Source organism: Podarcis muralis, chromosome 2, assembly GCF_964188315.1.
Source record: "Podarcis muralis chromosome 2, rPodMur119.hap1.1, whole genome shotgun sequence".
NCBI lineage: Eukaryota > Metazoa > Chordata > Lepidosauria > Squamata > Lacertidae > Podarcis > Podarcis muralis.
In genome coordinates this window covers 8108168-8128265 of record NC_135656.1, presented here as the reverse complement: position 1 = coordinate 8128265, position 20098 = coordinate 8108168, and the positions used below count along the sequence as shown (strand labels likewise).

At 45.4% G+C, this 20098-nt stretch overlaps 1 protein-coding gene across 2 annotated transcripts in view; it reads right to left on the bottom strand.

Annotated features, from left to right (window-relative positions):
* AVIL (advillin) overlaps positions 1 to 20098 on the bottom strand; it is a 51870-nt gene that overhangs the window by 16628 nt on the left and 15144 nt on the right. For both annotated transcript variants that reach the window (XM_028721503.2, XM_028721502.2), the window contains exons 5-12: positions 16619 to 16727; positions 16387 to 16497; positions 13736 to 13941; positions 12705 to 12783; positions 8692 to 8790; positions 6719 to 6872; positions 3952 to 4052; positions 1386 to 1523 (exon numbers count right to left, since the gene is read on the bottom strand). In XM_028721503.2, coding sequence (XP_028577336.2) covers positions 1386 to 1523; positions 3952 to 4052; positions 6719 to 6872; positions 8692 to 8790; positions 12705 to 12783; positions 13736 to 13941; positions 16387 to 16497; positions 16619 to 16727 — 997 coding nt within the window. The remainder of the gene's footprint in view (positions 1 to 1385; positions 1524 to 3951; positions 4053 to 6718; positions 6873 to 8691; positions 8791 to 12704; positions 12784 to 13735; positions 13942 to 16386; positions 16498 to 16618; positions 16728 to 20098) is intronic.

Genomic DNA, 20098 nt, shown 5'->3' with positions numbered 1-20098 from the left:
GATTGGAAGAAATTTAAAGACTATCTACAGAAATACTGCAAAATTAATGAATGTTAGAATGATGTGGTTTTAGCAGCAATGTTATAAAGGAGTATGTAAAAATGGATTGTTAACAGGTGAGAATCTAAAGTTATAATATATTAAGATAAAGGATTAAGATAAAAACAAAGAGGGAAAGGATTTGCTGAAATAACTAACTGAACCGGAATACAAAAAAGGGAGGTGTGAGGAGGTCAGGGAAACAAGTAAATGAAAGATAAGACATGGAAAGATTGATTTGTTTTTAATTGTTTTTATTTTTCTGTATTTTGTATTTTCTCCCCCCCCCCTCTTTTTCCTATTTTTGTAACTTTTTCTGAAACTTTAATAAATATCATTTAAAAAAAAAATCAGTGCGAAGTTAAATACAAATATGCATCCATGAATACAAAACTGAAATTAAAACAACGGCTACAATGTAAAAAATAAATAAATGTAGGCCCATGCTTGGATGAGCATGTGAATGTAACTATTATGTTTTAATTCATCTATAATTAACAGTTTCTGCAACTAAAGTTTTTGAATGTTAGAGTCTGGAGATTGGTTTAATTTCCAAAGAAAGGTGTCAGTCATATATATGATTTGACCTTCTTAGCTGCGCTTTCACTACCCTTATATTCAACAGCCCCTGAAGCACAGAGAGATCTAGCATGCAGTGAGTATAGCTGCACATAACAGCTACATCTCCAACGTAGGTTCTCATTAGCCATATTGGATTTAAGAGACCCAAGTACAAATCCTCACGGAGCCATGAAAGTTGTTGGACGACTGTGAGCCAGTCAATCTCTCTCAATCTCATCCATCCAAAAGGGTTGTCATGGGGATGACACAAGTAAAACCTATGCATGTCAAACTCTATGGCAGGTGGGATATAGTTTGTTTCTCCGCTCTAAGGAAAAGAGGAGTAGAGTGCAGGGACTGTGTGCACCACCTGCAGTTTGTGCACCAGCCAATTTCCCTAACCATAGTTTACAGCCACCATCACCTGTACACCACGGACAATTGAAGAGAACATTTGGTAGCAGCACCTAAGACTTCTGAGGCAAACTCCTCTGGGAAGTCAACAGAAACGGGGCCTTCCTTGTTAAGTTGTGGGTGAACATATCAAACGACACAGCGATTCTTCAAACAGCTCTTGTTTATTCAGAGGCCAGAACAGAACTGACTGAAGGGCTCAGTCAGCCTGCTTATATAGAGCTCCAGTACAACGTTACTGTAGCAACTTTCTAAAACTATCCAATCACTGAACGTCACTTTCGATCCTTCATTTGCATGAAGTATCCCCCTGCTGGCCCAGGGTGAGAACTTCAGTACATAACGTTCCTCATCTGAAGCTCTTCACTTACCTGCCAAATGTACAAGATGTAATGAGGTTTCCTGTTGACCTCATAGGTGTACAGGACTAAGTAGCAGTCTCCACCGTAGAAGAATCCATGCCATCGATGGTCCACTGGCACCAGCTCCAGGTTCTCAACCCTCCAGACCTAGAGATAACAAAACAGAGGGTGGAACTAAATGTTATCTCAGCAAATGTGCAGTCATAACCTAGAGAATGGTTAATCAACCTATTTCTGGCCCATATTTGGGCATTTATCTGCTTTTTAAAGAAGAAAACTGCACAAAAAAATCGTATTTCAGCACACATTTTATCAAAGACGATAGATTCGAATACATATACTGTAATAAAGATGATTAGTGAAGGTAGCATGCAAAAAATGCATAAAATTAGGGAGGAAATGCTTGTGAAAATATGGACAATAGTTAAAACGGCATACAAAAATTTCTTTATTAGGAGAAATTTGCACTCAAATGCTGATGAATTTTCATGAGGATTTTTTAAAAAATGCAAATTGTGGCATTAAACGTGGAAAACTGAATTTAAGACTGGAAAAAAGGGAAGCCAGGAGAACCACAACTGACAGATCCTTTCATTGCTACCTTAACACTTGTTCTGCTGAGATTAATTGAAATGTAGGGCAAGGGGACTCACGCAGGGTTGGACTGGCAGGTGGAAGCAACACGTTATCCCTCTGGTGCTGGCACACCACTGATATCCCCCTAAAAACATCCTCAGGGCTTCTTTTCCGGCCAGGCTTGCTCCTAGTTTCACAAGCTGACATGGCAGCAGGCAGTGGCAGTGGGGGAATTAAAAATAGCTGAGAGTGGCATTTGCAAAGCAGAATCAGTGAGCAGGGATAAGGATAAGCACCTCTTCTTCTGCCCACCAATTCTCCCCAGAAACCCTGGACAAGTTAAGCACAGGATTGGATCCCTGTGTTTCCTTCATTACATCTAGTGCTGCACGCAGAGATACTTTAGAGCAGGCATACTGTAGATTTCGGGTGGTGCTGTGGTCTAAACCACAGAGCCTAGGACTTGCCGATCAGAAGGTCAGCGGTTCGAATCTCCGTGACGGGGTGAGCTCCCGTTGCTCGGTCCCAGCTCCTGCCAACCTAGCAGTTGGAAAGCACGTCAAAGTACAAGTAGATAAATAGGTACCGCTCCGGTGGTAAGGTAAACGGCATTTCCGTGCTCTGCTCTGGTTTGCCAGAAGCAGCTTAGTCATGCTGGCCACATGACCCAGAAGCTGTACGCCGGCCCTCTTGGCCAGTAAAGCGAGATGAGCGCCGCAACCCCAGAGTCGGCCACAACTGGACCTAATGGTCAGGGGTCCCTTTACCTTTTACTGTAGATTTCACACACTTCCAACATCCCAGCTCTTGTGACTTGTGAATGAACACAAAATAAATTCCAAGGAACATCAACTCCTAAGAGCTAAACAATCACATTCTGTACCCAGATTATATGGTGGCAATTAAGACAACAATGCAGTTTTTCCTACTCTGAACATCTCTGGCTGCAGAATTGCCTGTTCCTGCCATGAAATGGCAATTATTATTTTTTAAAAAAACCTTTTGTAGAAACTTGGGGGAAGGGTGCAAAAGCAATATGGTAGAAACATTACAGATGAATGCTATTCGCATTCCTAAACAGCAAGTTTTCAGCAGTTTGTTGCTAATGACTTCTAAGGTTTTGCAAATCCCCTCCTCTTCTGTTGCTAAGCCTTAGGCTGCCAGACCCCTCTGTGTGACATCACAGCAGCTAAGCCAGGCATAGGCAAACTCGGCCCTCCAGATGTTTGGGACTACAATTCCCATCATCCCTAGCTAACAGGACCAGTGGTCAGGGATGATGGGAATTGTAGTCCCAAACATCTGGAGGGCCTATGCCTGAGCTAAGCCAATGGCAGCCAAGGTGACTGTGACTCGCCCAACCTCACTTCCAGTATCAGAGTACCACAATCATTCACTACTGGAGCATATCAATCACCTCTGTGCTAGTATGTTATTTTGGAAATATAAAAGAAGAGGAAAATATTGTATGCAAATGTGGGGCACTTGTACAGTGGTACCTCGGGTTACAAACACCTTGGGTTACAAACTCTGCTAACCCGGAAGCAGTACCTCGGGTTACAAACTTTGCCCCAGGATGAGAATGGAAATCGCACGCTGGTGGCAAGGCAGCACAGCGGCAGCAGTAGGCCGCATTAGTGAAAGCGCGCCTCAGGTTAAGAACAGTTTTGAGTTAAGAATGGACCTCCGGGATATTTGTAGAATAAATTTGGAAGAAATTCTTCAAATTTTTCTTCCTCTTCCAATTTTCTTATTTTTTCTTTTTCTTTTTCTTTTCTTTTTTGTTCTTTTTTATATATGTGTGCTTATCTGAAAAATATATGTTTGTATGTATTTTGCTTGTATTTTGTAATAATTATGTTAAACAAAATTTAATTAAGAATAATAATAAAAGAATGGACCTCCGGAATGCGTTCGTAACCTGAGATACCACCGTACTCACCAGAGAGCCAACAAGAAATCCAGCTTCCATTCTGGTATTGGGGCTCATAACTCTTACCTCCACTTTTCCTTCCCCGCTATCTACCATTCTCTCCTGGGCTGCCAACTCTGGTCGGGCGTGCAAGAGGGTGGCATCAAATTTCTCTTGGGCAACCTTAGCTGGAAAGGAAACATCTGTCAAAGGGAGGAAGCAGCTGGCATCCATCAGAAGGAGGTTTTGCCAAGTGGGGTGCATGATCCCTTGGGCCTGGAGACAAGTCCAAGGGTCACAACAAGGCTAGGAGAAACTGCAACCTCTTGGCCAAAATTGCTGAAAACCTAAAGATGCTAATCATCATAATAATGATGATGGTGATGATGATGATTATTATTTATTAATCAAATCAAATCAAATTTTATTAAACGGTCACAGACCAGATTAACTCGTACAGCTTGTCAGCGAAACATAACACCGGAAAAAACAAAGGACAATTTCAATACAGATTAGGCCATAACAGCAATTTAAAATTAGACAGCATAAATAAAATTAAGTATTTGCCTTCGCCTGCATATTGACATTGGAAAGCTCTTGTTTCCTGCGCCTGATAGCAGCTACACAGAATTTGGCAACATTAATCGTAATTTCAGGAACCTTATCTTCTACCAAGGCTCTCATACGTTGGAGTTCTGGTTCATTTTTAAGCTTTTGCAGAACTGGGGCAATAAAGGTCAGGCGTAGATCCTCGTAGTAACTACAGTGCAGCAATACATGCAGACTTGTTTCCACTTCCGATGAGCCACATGGGCAGACACGTGACTCATATGGTTTGCCCTCATATCTGCCTAGCAGCAGGGCAGAGGGCAAAACGTTAAATCTGGCCAGGGTAAAGGAGTGTCTGTACTTAGGTATTTGTAAATCAGCCAGATAATTTGCGGGTGAGAACCCTCTCCCAAAGTCTCTAATTGTGGCATGTTTATCCATTTTGCCCATATGACATTGCAGCTCTATGTCCCTAATGCGTTGGAGCACTTGACTTCTGGCTCTCTCATATCCTGCCGCTATCAAGATCTGCGGGGAGAATCCCAAGCTTCTTATCTTTTCAAACAGGGAAGCTTTCCAGGTAGAATGAAAGGTGTCTAAGAGTGTTAAAGGAGCCAAACCGGCCGGGGAAAAAATAAGTTTTAACCAGTAGTGTATCTTTAGAATCCACAACCGCGCGTTAACGGGTGGTTGTCCAACTTCTAAGCGGAAAGCTATATTAGATACACAGGGGGGGATCCCCAATAAACACCGATAGAATTTTGTTTGAAATGCCTCCATAGGCGCAAAATTTTTAAAACTGCAAACCTGGGATCCATAAGTGAGTTGTGGGAGTATTTTTGCAGCGAAAACCTGGGAGGCCGCCGGAACGTATTTACCCCCTTTCCCGTGAAAAAATCTTGTAAGGGCTTTATTGGCCCTTCCTGCGTTGGCAATGGCGTTTTTCATCTGTTGGTGCCACGAGACCCTTTCCTGAAAAGTTATTCCCAGGTATTTGAAAGTTGCTACCTGGTCAATAGGTTGACCATTAATTCTCCATTTGTGTTTCCTTCTTTTTTTTGAAAACACCATAATTTTAGATTTGCTGTAATTTATTGATAGTTGTTCCGCTTGACAATAGTCAATTATTTATTATTTATACTCCGCCCATCCGGCTGAGTTTCCTCAGCCACTCTGGGCGGTTCCCAACAGAACATGAAAAACACAATAAAACATCAAACATTAAAAACTTCCCTAAGCAGGGCTGCTTTCAAATGTCTTCTAAAAGTCAGATAGTTGCTTATTTCCTTGACATCTGATGGGAGGGTGTTCCACAGGGTGGACACCACTACCGAGAAGGCCCTCTGCCTGGTTCCCTGTAACCTCACCTCGCGGTGAGGGAACTGCCAGAAGGCCCTCAGAGCTGGACCTCAGTGTCTGGGCTGAATGATGGGAGTGGAGACGCTCCTTCAGGTATACTGCGTCAAGGCTGTTCAAGGCAGGCTTCCTCAAACTCGGCCCTCCAGATGTTTCTGGCCTACAACTCCCATGATCCCTAGCTAGCAGGACCAGTGGTCAGGGATGATGGGAACTGTGTCTCAAAACATCTGGAGGGCCAAGTTTGAGGGAGCCTGGTTTACGGCTTTAAAGGTCAGCACCAACACTTTGAATTGTGCTCGGAAACGTACAGTGGTACCTCTGGAGACGAATGGGATCTGTTCCAGGACCCCATTCATATCCAGAGCAGAACGGAACCCGCGTCTGCGCCTGCATGGGTCGCGATTCGCCGCTTCTGCGCATGCGCATGATGTCATTTTGAGCGTCTGTGCATGCGCGAGTGGTGAAACCCGGAAGTAATGCATTCCATTACTTCTGGGTCGCCACAGAGCGCAACCTGAAAACGCTCAACCTGAAGCAACTTCAACCCGAGGTATGCCTGTACTGGGAGCCAATGTAGGTCTTTCAGGCAGCCACTCCCAGTCTCCAGTCTAGCTGCCACATTCTGAATTAATAGTAGTTTCTGGGTCACCTTCAAAGCTAGCCCAACGTAGAGCGCATTGCAGTAGTCCAAGCGGGAGATAACTAGAGCATGCACCACTCTGGCCAGACAGTCTGTGGGCAGCAAGGGTCTCAGCCTGCGAACCAGATGGAGCTGGTAGACAGCTGCCCTGGACACAGAATTGACCTGCACCTCCAGACAATGTCAACTGGGAATGACAGAATGCAAACCAGAATTGGCCTGAACCAGGGGTGGAGAGGGAAGTGTCTACGCAGCTCCTTGCCAATGGCCCAAAGGACAGCCAGGCATGTCTCTGCACATCCTTACCAATTTTGCCAACGTTGTAGGTTCTTCCTAACCCCACAGTCTGGTCCTGGACTGTCCATTTCTTGAACAGCTGCTTGAACATGGCTGACTCTGCCCCGTCATGAACAGTCTCCAGGTTAGTGCTCGGAGGGTAGCCTTTCATCTGAACGAATTCCTGTAGCGAACAAGCAAGGAAAGAAGGAAGGATAGGCTTTGGGTCCTGCCTCTAGCGCAGGTTTCCTCTGCAGCCTTCAGCATGTTGCTACTGAAAGAAAGCCAGTGTGATGTTGGACTAGGAACCGGGAGGTAAAGGTAAAGGGACCCCTGACCATTAGGTCCAGTCGTGACCGATTCTGGGGTTGCGGCGCTCATCTCGCTTTATTGGCCGAGGGAGCCAGCATACAGCTTCCAGGTCATGTGGCCAGCATGACTAAGCCACTTCGGAAACGCCGTTTATCTTCCCGCTGGAGCGGTACCTATTTATCTGCTTGTACTTTTTTTGGCTGTGCTTTTGTTTTTTTGTTTTTTAAATATTTTTTATTGCATTTCTTTTCATAATTTTGTGCATTCCAAACGATACAGAATAAATCAAATACAAGAAACAATTTTTTGATTTTTTTTTTACAAAAGAAAAAGAAAAAAACCATTGTACTTCCCCACACCTTCCAGATCTGCATTCTTTGTAATAACAATATCAGCAATTTGTTACCTTATTTCCAACCTTGTTACAACTTTCAATTATTATGTATCCGTATTCAATATATTGTATCTCAAATTTGATACCTTTAAAATAAACATAATATGTTTGGTTCACTTTGTCCTCTTTTCTCTTTTATCACTTATTTTGCCATTTGCTTAATCATATTTGCTAAAGCATAACATTTCCAATAACATGCACTATCTTAGGGTTCATACAACTTATAATATTTTTGCAAATAGTCTTTAAATTTTTTCCAGTCCGCCTCAACCGATTCCTCATCCAAATCTCGGATTCTGCCGGTTTTTGGCTGTGCTTTTGAACTGCTAGGTTGGCATGAGCAGGGACCGAGCAACGGGAGCTCACCCCATCATGGGGATTCAAACTGCCGGCCTTCTGATCAGCAAGTCCTAGGCTCTGTGGTTTAGACCATAGCGCCACCCGCGTCCCCAGGAACTGGGAGACCAGGCTCCAAATCCCCAGTCACCATCTCTCAGCCTAATTCATCTCCTCACAGGGTTGTTATGAGGATGAAATTGGGAGCGAGAGAAGCACCCATGCCACACTGAATCCCTTGGACATAAATGTAAAGGTGGGGACATAAAAGTGAAAAATTGATTTACAGCAGGGACAGCAAAATTCAGGACTGCAGGCTAAATGTGGTTCTACAGCTTATTTTTAAAAATCTGAGCATGGGGGAATAATAATAATCCCAGTAAACCTTCCGTTTCTGCCAACAGGCCTGAAATAAGCCACAGCAACGGCAGTCGGGCTGTGTGTTATATGGTTGTTTGACAACCATGTTAAGCAATTACTGGCAGCGGCAAGAGGAGGGGGCGGCTGGAAGGGAAGTTAGCGTACCCTAACAAAAGCTCCTTAAAGGCATCTTCCACATATCCTCCGAAAGGCTAAATAAGACAGTAAGAGCTGTTCGACAGTGGAATTTGCTGCCAAGGAGTGTGGTGGAGTCTCCTTCTTTGGAGATCTTTAAGCAGAGGCTTGACAACCATATGTCAGGAGTGCTCTGATGCTGTTTCCTGCTTGGCAGGGGGTTGGACTCGATGGCCCTTGTGGTCTCTTCCAACTCTATGATTCTATGAGAGGATAGTGACAAATACTAGAAAACAGAGGCAGTCCCTGGTAAATTGGAATGTGCAAAACTGGTTCACCTTCCAACCTTGCATTTTTTAAAAGAATTATTTACACATCTTTCTGTCTCTGCCTTTCCCATCTGCATACAACTGGGGCATTTAAAATCATAACAAAATTGCAGCTTAGCTGAATTCTCGTGCCATACCAAGGCCTTCGACATGGCTGTTTGCTTCTCCATCTTAGAGGCTCCTTTGCCCTTCCAGACGTAGATTTTCATCCCGCCGTGATCCAGAATGTAGCAGTCCTAAGGCACAAATGGGAAGTTTATGATCAGCACAGGAAGAATTTCTTGCAGCTCCATGATTGGTTTCATGTGTTTCTGTGTAAAATGGGCAAAAACTATAAATCCTTGGTTCCCCACCCACCTGTTACGTAAACAGGCAAGAGGAATGTCTAAACCTGAGGCTGGTGACTGGGGAAGAGACTCGAGACAAGATTTAAAAAAATTAAAATGTTGGCAGAGGCAATCTTATGCTCATGACAATGGCCAGCAGCTGCCACTCTAGACCAGCTGTCTAGTCAATTCACATGTGGCTTCTGAATACCAGCCCATAGCTGTCAACTTACAGATTTGAAAATAAGGGACCAGCAACCTTGAAAATAAGGGACCTGCAGCCAAAATAAGGGACCTGCAGCCTCACCTGTTCCAGGCACTCTAGTCTTCCTGTCCTCCTGCAGTCTGGTCATACTCATGCTGGTAGCTTCGAGAACACTGTCCAACCAACTTTGTAACCAGAGGTTCAACTGACTAGAATCTGAATCACATGCACCACAAGGCCTATGCAGCCTCAGCTTAAGATGGCTCCCCGGCCTGGCTTTGCACTGCAAAGTTTGCAGCAGCACGTGCAACAAAATGGCGTCCAGCATTTAAAAAACCCCTCAGCTTGCATTAACTAGCCACACACAAGGCATGCAAGCTCCACCCCACAATTGTTGTTAGACTTCTTATTGGGTGAGCAACACAGCCAAGCAACACAGTTGGAGCATCCCTCCTCCCTGGCCAGCAGGGAGAGAAGCTGCTTCCTTTGAAATTTAAGAGACATTTAAGGGACATCCATTAATAAGGGACAGCAGCGGGACATGGAGCTGGAATAAGGGACTGTCCCTTCAAATAAGGGACACTTGCCAGCTATGTACCAGCCACGTCTTATGGCCAGCAAGTGAGGAAAGTAGAAGAAACACATGTGGCAGATTTACATGTGGTTAGATAGTAGAGCAGGCATGTCCAAAGTCCGTTTTGGGGGCCTAATCCGGCTCGCTGGTCGGTTTATTTCCTGGAGTAAAATACCAAAAAAACCTAAACAACTTCAATCCTTAAAAAAGCTCAACAAGGTTGGGGTAAAACCATAAAAAGTTCAACAACAACTTCAATCCTAAAAAAAAAAGGTCAAAAACTTTGGTCGGCCCTCACGGCCCTTCACTTCATCAAATCTGGCCCTCTTTGAAAAAAGTTTGGACACCACTGTAGTAGAATATACTGGGGCTGTGCACACACTATGAAAGCACACTCAAAAGACATTCTTTCGGTTAATTCTGGGCACTGCAGTTTACAAATGGCAATTTCCAGCAATCATTAATGAACTACTGTGGCATCTGAATATAGACTGCATTTTTAATCAAGGCTTATATTGGCTTATATCTTGATCAGGTTCCTAAATTAAATGGGCTTAGATTTTCAAATGTTTCATGCCAGGCAGAAGACCAGCTGCCTAAGTACTTTGGCAAGATGTTAATTCTCCTAGACAAGGGGCCCCTTGATTTATAGCAGAAAACAATTCTCAAAGTCGTAAAAAGGGAATTACAGGCTAAGAGCGAGGACATTGACCCTACATGTTACAGAAGATAAAAAAAGCAGAGATAAACATAATTAGGAATGAGTAAATAGTAAAATAATACCAATGTGCCTCCCAGTAAAATGAGCCAGATCTTCTTCCTAAGGTTAAAAGGCCAAGAGCAATGGAGAAGCATCTAGCTGGCAGAAAAAGAGCATTTTTGGGAAGTCTTTTTTTAAAGCTGTTTCTTTCTTAAACTGAGAGAGTTGAAGGGCAATAAATGTTGGAAAGAGCTAATGGGGAAAGCAGCTGGCTGAGGGGGGGGGGTGTAGACTGAAGAGGCTTCTTTTGAAGCTGTTTTTTACTGAGTTCCTTTTTCTACTTTACAAAGGCCTTATTCCTTTTAAGAGGCTACCTGTGTTGTGTATTAAGTATATTGGCATAGATGTAATTATGCAAAGGATTTAAGAAATGCTAGATTCTTATTTCATATAGTTGTAAGAGTTGTATTTATCCTGAAATTAAGTCAGCCACCAGCCTAGCCCCCCTGCCAGACAAGAGACGCCATCCAAGCAGTCCTGATATATAGTTGTCAGGCATTTGTTTAGAAACCTTCAAATGAAGGAGATCTTTCAATGTTGATGTGAAACTCAAGATCCTTGACATATGTTTAAGATAAAAATTTAAGATTAACCATTTGTTTTAGAAGGCAATAGGGCAAGAGGTGAGCTGGTAATTAAGATTCCTTGTTGAGACACATGTAAGATATATTACTACTTATTTGTCATTTATAGATGTAACAATATATAGCTCTTTGTGTTCCATATAAGGACAGGAGGATATGGGTGTATCTTTTAGGATTGGTTATAGCAATCAGCCAATAGGAAATCCAACCAGGCTGATTGGACAGAGGCAGCCCAAGGAGGAGCAAAGGGGGCTGGATTAAGGGAATATAAGTGCTGGCCATAATGGCAGGAGGCCAGGCCAGAGCTTGGTAACCATATACCACTGAGCCTCTCATTTATTTGTCTGACAAATAAATTATTATTTTAATTTCTCTGTTGCTGCGTTGAATATTTCATTCCAGCTAAGCGTTAACCACAAGCAGGGTGCTACACTACAGGGCCCAGAATTCTTTGAGGGAAAGAATTGTGTTGTGTGAGCTCCATTTATGGGTTTCAGCAAATGTTTCCAAGAACATGTACTCAGAATTGAGTACAGGCAGCTCCCATTTTGCACACATTCAAGGCATGTGCGACCGTTGACACTCACACTGTTTTTGGCCGTGGAAGGGGACAGAACAGGGACATAACAGTGCAGGGGCGGGGGTGGGGACAGGATGGGGCAGGCGTATGCACAACCCACCAATGACCTGGAACGTAACACATGCATGAATGGGAAGTTGCCCGTACAGTGGTACCTCTGGATATGAACAGGATCCATTCCAGAGCCCCGTTCGCATCCTGAAGTAAACGTAAGATGCGATTGCACATCTGCGCGCGCGTGGGTTGCGTTTTGCCACTTCTGCGCATGCGTGTGACATCATTTTGAGTGTCTGTGCATGTGCAAGCAGCAAAACCTGGAAGTAACATGCTCCGTTACTTCCGGGTCGCTGCGGAGCGCAACCTGAAAATATTCATCCCAAATCTACTTCAGCCCAAGGTATGACTGTACAAGGTTGCAACCACAAGTGATTTATTCCGTAGAATTACAGCAATCTCAGTGTAAACGCTTTGTGGATTGCAGCTGCTAGGGGTGCAAAGAGGCAGCAATTTCTCTTCCATCCTGAGTTCATTGCGACCAGCACTGTTTCAGTTGGGCTACAGCTTGGCTTCTGCTATAACCTACATTGTTTAACCAAATTTCAGTGGAGGGGAAATACAGAAAATAACAGAATTGTTTATGTAATGTTTGCAGGCTAAAAAACCTGCAGCGAAGCCATTCGTTTTTGCTTGCCTGGTTTCTGTTCCTGACCTCCAAGGAACACGTGAATCAAAGCAATTTCTGTTAAGTTGTGGGTGGACATATCAGACGACACAGCGATTATTCAAACAGCTCTTGTTTATTCACAGGCCAGAACAGAACTGAACTGAAGGGTTCAGCCAGCCTGCTTATATAGAGCTCCACTAGAACGCAACAGTAACCATTTTCTGTAACTATCCAATCACTGAACGTCACTTTCAATCCCTTATTTGCATATGTGGACCTGAATGAAAACTATCTACAGTATTCCCCCTGCTGGCCCAGGGTGAGAACTTCAGTACATAACAATTTCCATTTCTGTTTTTGACTGATTTCTCAAACACCCCTAACAGCCGCAGGCTTGGTTTTTAACACGGGCATTAATGAGGCCCCTGAAGAATGCACACCCCCATTTTGGACTTACGTCATGGCTCAGCATATCCTGCATGAGTGGCCGTTTGGCTTCTTCAGTGACTTGCATTTTCCCTCCGGAGTCCGAGACACTAGAAGAGAGGCAAGAGGGAGGGAGGAAGAGAGATCCGTCTGCTCTTTAGCTTCTGAGTTTGATAGATTAGCCAACTCCCCCAAACATTTCCTCTAAAGTCCCCCTAAAATTTTACTCGTCTCCCTTCAAGTCCCTGTCCCTCCTCAAGTGAATTCATGTTTTCATGTTCATCATTCGATAGCTGCAATGCCAACTGATATGTGAAGGACAGCCATCACATCAAATATCACACCTCCACATCGCAATGCTTTTTCACAAATTCTGCTGCAAATCATGGAATGGTCAAGTCATTGAGTGATGCACATATTTGTGTGAATCCACCCAAAGACTTGCCAGCACCCAAGGGAACCATCAATTATTTGCTTCGGTCAACCAGATCACATTGAGACTATTACTATTCATAAAGACTGATCTCAGTGCCATGTTGAGGCTTTGCCTCTTCTTGCCGCTTCCTGGGGGGGGGGGCTGCCCACCTCTTTCCTCCCCCCTTCCTCTTCCCCAGCAGCTTCCAAAATGTCCCCTTCTCCTAGCTCTGCTAGCAGGCGGGATTTTTGAAAGCAAAAAGGGGAACCTTATTTTCCTTCTTTCAGTCTATTCCATGAGCACTAAATACCGTATTTTTCGCTCTATAAGACGCACCAGACCACAAGACGCACCTAGTTTTTGGAGGAGGAAAACAAGAAAAAAAATATTCTGAATCTCAGAAGCCAGAACAGCAAGAGGGATTGCTGCGCAGTGAAAGCAGCGATCCCTCTTGCTGTTCTGGCTTCTGAGATAGCTGCGCAGCCTGCATTCACTCCATAAGGTGCACACACATTTCCCCTTACTTTTTAGGAGGGAAAAAGTGAGTCTTATAGAGCAAAAAGTACAGTACCTCTTTCACTCCCCTGCTGCATCAGTGACAACTGCCACTGAGCTTCGCATGCAAAAGGGAAATCTTATGGACGTACCAATAGAGTGAGACGTTTGTCTTCCGCTGCTGGTCCACCACCTCATCAGAAATGGCAGGCTGGATTTCCTGCAACCTCTCCCCAAGCTCGTTCTCCATCACCTTCATCAAGTCTGGACTGGCTTCTTCCACCTCGCCCTCCACCACCCCGATCTCAACCCGGCCCCCACGCTCTCGGTCGCGGATATCTTTGGCCAGAAGCATCGCCTAAGGAGCACAGGAAACAGCCCATGACCAAATCAGACCACGTAGTCCATCTAACAGTCTTGCCCATGCTGGTGATGTCAGAGACTGAACTCAGGGGGCCTTCGGAAATGCACGGCCTGTGCTCTGAGCTGTGGCCCTTCCACACTACTCATGTGTATACATGTATATTTAGTTTCAGAAGTTTTAAACTCTCTGTGGCTGTTTACACCAGAGTTTCCCAAACTCCAGCTGTTGTTGGACTACAACTCCCATCATCCTTAGCTACAGGACCAGTCAGGTCAGGGGTGATGGGAGTTGTAGTCCAAGACCCAAGTTTGGGAAATCCTGGTCTACGCTGTTAACTCTATAGGATTTAATCTGCACATGCAATAGAATTGAGGAGTTGTTGTTATTGTTGTCAGCAAATAATTACTATTACTCCTGATTGAGTATAGGGTCAGGTTCAAGGTGCTGGTCTTGACCTTTAAAGCCCTTTGTGACTTAGGGCCCTCGTATTTACAGGACCGCCTCTCCTGGTATGCCCCGCAGAGGACCTTAAGGTCCATGAATAACCATAGTTTAGAGGTCCTGGGCCCTAAGGATGCCAGACTATCCTCCACCAGGGCCAGGGCCTTTTCAGTGATGGCTCCGACCTGGTGGAATGCTCTGTCCCGTGAGACTAGGGCCCTTCAGGATTTAACCTCCTTCCGTTGGGCCTGTAAGACAGAGCTATTCCACCTGGCCTTTAATCTGAATTCAGCCGGATCTTTTATTTCCCTTTTCTTCCCTCCCCCTCCCCTTTTATGAAGATTACCCGCTCTGAGACCCCACAGCTAATTCTCCCCTGGCCTCCTCGCTGGCCCAAGTAGGACCAATTCAGCCAACTAGCCCTGGGGATTATCTAATGCTTATTAGATGGATTTCGCCTAAATTGATTTCTGAACTTTGAATTTTATTGTTATTCATGTTTTTATACTGTATTTTATGCTGCTTTTACAATGAAGTGTTTTAAATTTGTTGTTAGCCGCCCTGAGCCTGGTTTTTGAACCAGGAGGGGCGGGGTATAAATAAAAAAATATTATTTATTATTACTATTCAAACTGAGCAGCCAACAACAAACAAATGCTGCCAGCCTTCTTCTTTTCCCTGCTCCTATTTTGCCTTCCTCTTAGCAAAGAAACTCTTAAAGCATAAAAAAAAATGTAAGCCTGCAAGTTTTCCCTCCATGAGTACAGTAATTGCAGCTTGAGGTTGATGGTGTGGACTATGGTGATCAGTAAAAGCTTTAGACCAGCCTTTCTCAACCTCTCTGTGGCTTGGTCTACACCACAGTTTCCCAAACTTGGGTCTCCAGATGTTGATGGACTACAGCTCCCATCATCCCTGGCTAACAGGACCAGTGGGGAGGGATGATGAGAGTTGTAGTCAAGCAACATCTGGAGAACCAAGGCTAAGAAGGTTGGTTGGATGGTTGGATGGCGGCTAACAGATTGAGGTTGAATCCTGACAAGACAGAAGTACTGTTTTGGGGGACAGGAGACAGGCAGGTGTGGAGGGTTCCCAGGTCCTGAATGGGGTAACTGTGCCCCTGAAGGACCAGGTGCACAGCCTGGGAGTCATTTTGGACTCACAGCTGTCCATGGAGGCGCAGGCCAATTCTGTGTCCAGGACAGCTGTTTACCAGCTCCATCTGGTACGCAGGATGAGACCCTACCTGCCCGCGGACTGTCTCGCCAGAGTGGTACATGCTCTGGTTGTCTCCCGCTTGGACTACTGCAATGCGCTCTACGTGGGGCTACCTTTGAAGGTGACCCGGAAACTACAACTAATCCAGAATGCCGCAGCTAGACTGGTGACTGGGAGCAGCCGCTGAGACCACATAACACCGGTCTTAAAAGACCTACATTGGCTCCCAGTACATTTCCGAGCACAATTCAAAGTGTTGGTGCTGACCTTTAAAGCCCTAAACGGCCTCGGTCCAGTATATCTGAAGGAGAGTCTCCACCCCCATCGTTCTACCCGGACACTGAGGTCCAGCGCCGAGGGCCTTCTGGCCGTTCCCTCACTGCGAGAAGCCAAGTTACATGGAACCAGGCAGAGGGCCTTCTCAGTAGTGGCGCCTGCCCTGTGGAGCGCCCTCCCACCAGATGTCAAAGAGAACAACTACCACCAGACCTTTAGAAGACATCTGAAGGCAGCCCTGTTTAGGGAAGCTTTTAATGTTTGATGTATTATAGTATTTTAATATTTTTTTGGAAGCCGCCCAGAGTGGCTGGGGAAGCCCAGCCAGATGGGCGGGGTATAAATTATTATTATTATTATTATTATTATTATTAAGACTGTTTTAGACTGTCAAAAAACAACACCTCCAAACCTGGTGTGCCCACTTTAACATGTAGTTTGGCCCTCAGTCAGAACCTCAAGGAAGTATAAACTCAAGGCAGCCCCTCCTGCTAGAGCTCACACCTTCATGCGCTCCTGCCTGTTGCTCTGCGGCCCGTTCCATTGCACAATGACTTTGCCAAGGTCCAGTAGGAAAACGTCGCCGACATTGAAGCTGTCCCAGCTCATCTCCACCTGCGAGTGTTGAAGGCATGAGACAGGAGGCAGAGGCAGGGAAGAGAGGGAAGAGGTGAGTTAGAGCAAGCCAGCCAGAAGCTGCGGGCACTTTCAGATGGGGGGGGCAGGGACAACTCACCTCTGCAGCTATCACATTCCTCTTGCCCTTGACATGCAACAGACGCTTGACGTTGTAGACGTTGGTCTCCACGTGGTTCAGCCCAGACGCAACACCCCCTTTCTTGTAGCTGTTTGGGGGAGAGGGGTGTGAGAACTGTGCAGGCTACCTGCTCCAGAGAATTAGGAATGATCACTTGTGACTTCCGGCTAGGGAAGAACTAGCAAATGATGAGCAGAGAAATATCCAACCAATGCTGTGGTAATCATTTCACTGTGGCTTCAGATTTTAATCAATCAGTTAGATGTACTGATTTTAAAGTGTGTGTGTGTGTGTGCGTGTGCGCGCGCGCATCAGACAGACAGACAGACAGACAGACAGTGACATCTTGGTTTTTGGTGTCTTTGAAGCCGAACGTTTCGGTTTCCGAACGCTGAAAACCTGGAAGTAAATGCTTCCGTTTTTGAACGCACCTTGGAGGTCAGAACAGCTTCCACTGAGTTTTTTTCAATTTTCCCCATTAAATTTGCAGGCCGCCCTTTGCGCCTCTGTTTTCAAACGTTTTGGAAGCTGAAAGGTCTTCAGGAATGGATTACATTCGAAAACCGAGGTACCACCGTAACACCAATCAGGGACGCCATCTCGCCCTCAGAATTGTGGGTGTCCATCACCGTAATGAGGGCAACTCCATGGGAAGGAGCTCAGATGCGGAGGCAGAGAGCCTCTTCCTCTGCATCGGAGCCCTCACAAAAAATAATAATCCGGAAAAGGGTGCCTCACCCGCTGGCTGCAGAGGACAGAACTGGACTGCTTCTCTCTTGGATGCTGTGCCACAGAGGCTGACTGGCTGCCTCTCTCTGGCTTTCCTCATTGACTTTGTGGGTGCCTGGCCCCCACAGTTATATTATTGTGGGTGACCAAGCACCCATGGCCCCCTCGAGTTGGCTCCTATGACCCCAATTAATCATAAGGTAAAGGTAAAGGGACCCCTGACCACTAGGTCCAGTCGTGACCAACTCTGGGGTTGCGGCACTCATCTCGCATTATTGGCCGAGGGAGCAGGCGTTAGGCTTCCTGGTCATGTGGCCAGCATGACTAAGCCGCTTCTGGCGAACCATAGCAGCGCACGGAAACGCCGTTTACCTTCCCGCTAGAGTGGTACCTATTTATCTACTTGCACTTTGATGTGCTTTCGAACTGCTAGGTTGGCATACAACACGCTTAAAAGCTTGGCTATTTTTAATATACTTATAAGAACTGTGGTTGCCGGGTGCCATCTTGCAAGACACAGAAGGGAACGTGCCTCTGCCAAGACCGTGGCTTCTGTGGCACATCCATGCAACATCTAAAACAAAAAGGGGGGGCTTCCCTACCCGCTTCGAAACTATTATTTTGTTCATATGCAGATTTAGGCTCCCATCCTAAGCATGTTCTGCTGAGAGCAAGCATCACTGGATCTTCCTTCTGAGTAAGAAAGCATAGGATTGCACTGTCAACCCAGTTAATGTTTTTTTTTCAATGAGTAAACAATTTAAGGGGACGCAGGTGGCGCTGTGGTCTAAACCACAGAGCCTAGGGCTTGCCGATCAGAAGGTCGGCGGTTTGAATCCCTGCTACGGGGTGAGTTCCTGTTGCTCAGTCCCTGCTCCCGCCAGCCTAGCAGTTCGAAAGCACGTCAAAGTGCAAGTAGATAAATAGGTACCGCTCCGGCGGGAAGGTAAACGGCGTTTCCATGCGCTGCTCTGGTTCGCCAGAAGCGGCTTAGTCATGCTGGCCACATGACCCGGAACTGTACGTCGGCTCCCTCGGCCAGTAAAGCGAGATGAGTGCCACAACCCCAGAGTCGTCCGCGACTGGACTTAATAGTCAGGGGTCCCTTTACCTTTAAACAATTTAAGACGTCTTTATAAGATTCCTGCTGCTGCGGTAACCAGCCTAAAGGCAAGGTCCATGGAAAATGGTTGAGGCAGCAAGTTAAATGATGGGGATTTTAAGGATGCTTCGGTTTTGGCTCATACAAAAGGATTTCCTTTTAAAAGCAAGAAGGGTTGGGGAAATTTCCGCGGCAACCTGAAGCAAATATATGGCACTTTTCAGTAGGTAGGAACTTCAGCCCAGCAGAGACTTGGCGCTTTATCCCCATCTAGTGGAGTTAATAGGTAATGCAGAGTTCTTGGTGCTCAGCCCTTCCCAAACTACCGTATTTCTTTCTTTATTACATTAATATACCAAATTTATTACATTTATATGCCACCTTTTCATCCAAGGAGCTCAAGTAAGCAAGAATTTTGTTAGCCAAATTTGGAAACTACAAGAAATACCAACAGTGGAGGAATGGCAGATGAAGATGATGGACTTTTTGGAGCTGGCTGACCTGACTGGAAGAATCCGTGACCAGAAAGAGGAGGAGTATCAAGAAGAATGGAAGAAATTTAAGGACTATTTAGTTAAATATTCTAAGATAACATAAGTAGAACTACTTGTAAGTACCAAATTGGACTAGGAGTTAAATATGTTAAACTATATAACATTATGGATAGAAGACAATATGAAAAGAAAGAAAGATGTTAATTGATTAAGTTAATCTTTTTTAAAAGTAGTATTGGAAAACTGCTACAATGAGTTATATGGAAACTCAGCTAGGGGGATTTGGGGGAGTCATCTATGATAACAAAAGTGGGATTTTAACAATTAGGATAAATGTTTGTTTGTTTTCTTTTTTTGTATTGTAATGTAATGTTTTTCTTTTATGTTTGTTATAAATTTGGAAAACTAATAAAAAAAATTGAAAAAAAGGAGCTCAAGGTGGTGTAACATGGTTCTCGCCTCCCCGCTATCTCATCCCAACAAACCTGAGAGACAGTGACTGGCCCAAGGTCTCCCAGTGAGCTTCATGGCAGAGTGGGGACTCGACATTTTAAGCAGGGGGCACTTCTGAAGTAGATTTGAGGAGGGGGAACATGGGGGGAGGAGAGGGAGGAGAAGCTCAGTTGGCCAAATGGAAATCTTTCCGCTCACTGGTGTACAAAGGGGGGTGGGGGAACGCTGCGCACTGGCTACCAGAGAGCCAGTGTGGTGTAGTGGTTAAGAGCGGTAGTCTGCTAATCTGGGGGACCGGGTTCGCGTCTCCGCTCCTCCACATGCAGCTGCTGGGTGACCTTGGGCCAGTCACACTTCTTTGAAGTCTCTCAGCCCCACTCACCTCACAGAGTGTTTGTTGTGGGGGAGGAAGGGAAAGGAGATTGTTAGCCGCTTTGAGACTCCTGAAGGGGAGTGAAAGGCGGGATATCAAATCTAAACTCTTCTTCTTCTTCTTCTTCTACCATTTGGGGAAAGGGTGCCATCGCAGCTGCCCCCCCCCCCCGGGACGCACGCCACGCCCCTGCGAGCGATGCACCATGCCCCTGCACCACACCCCCACAGGTGGCATGCCACGCCCTCGGGACGCACGTCAGCCACGCCCCCACCTGTTCTCCGCTCCGCCACTGCTTCTGCTAATGG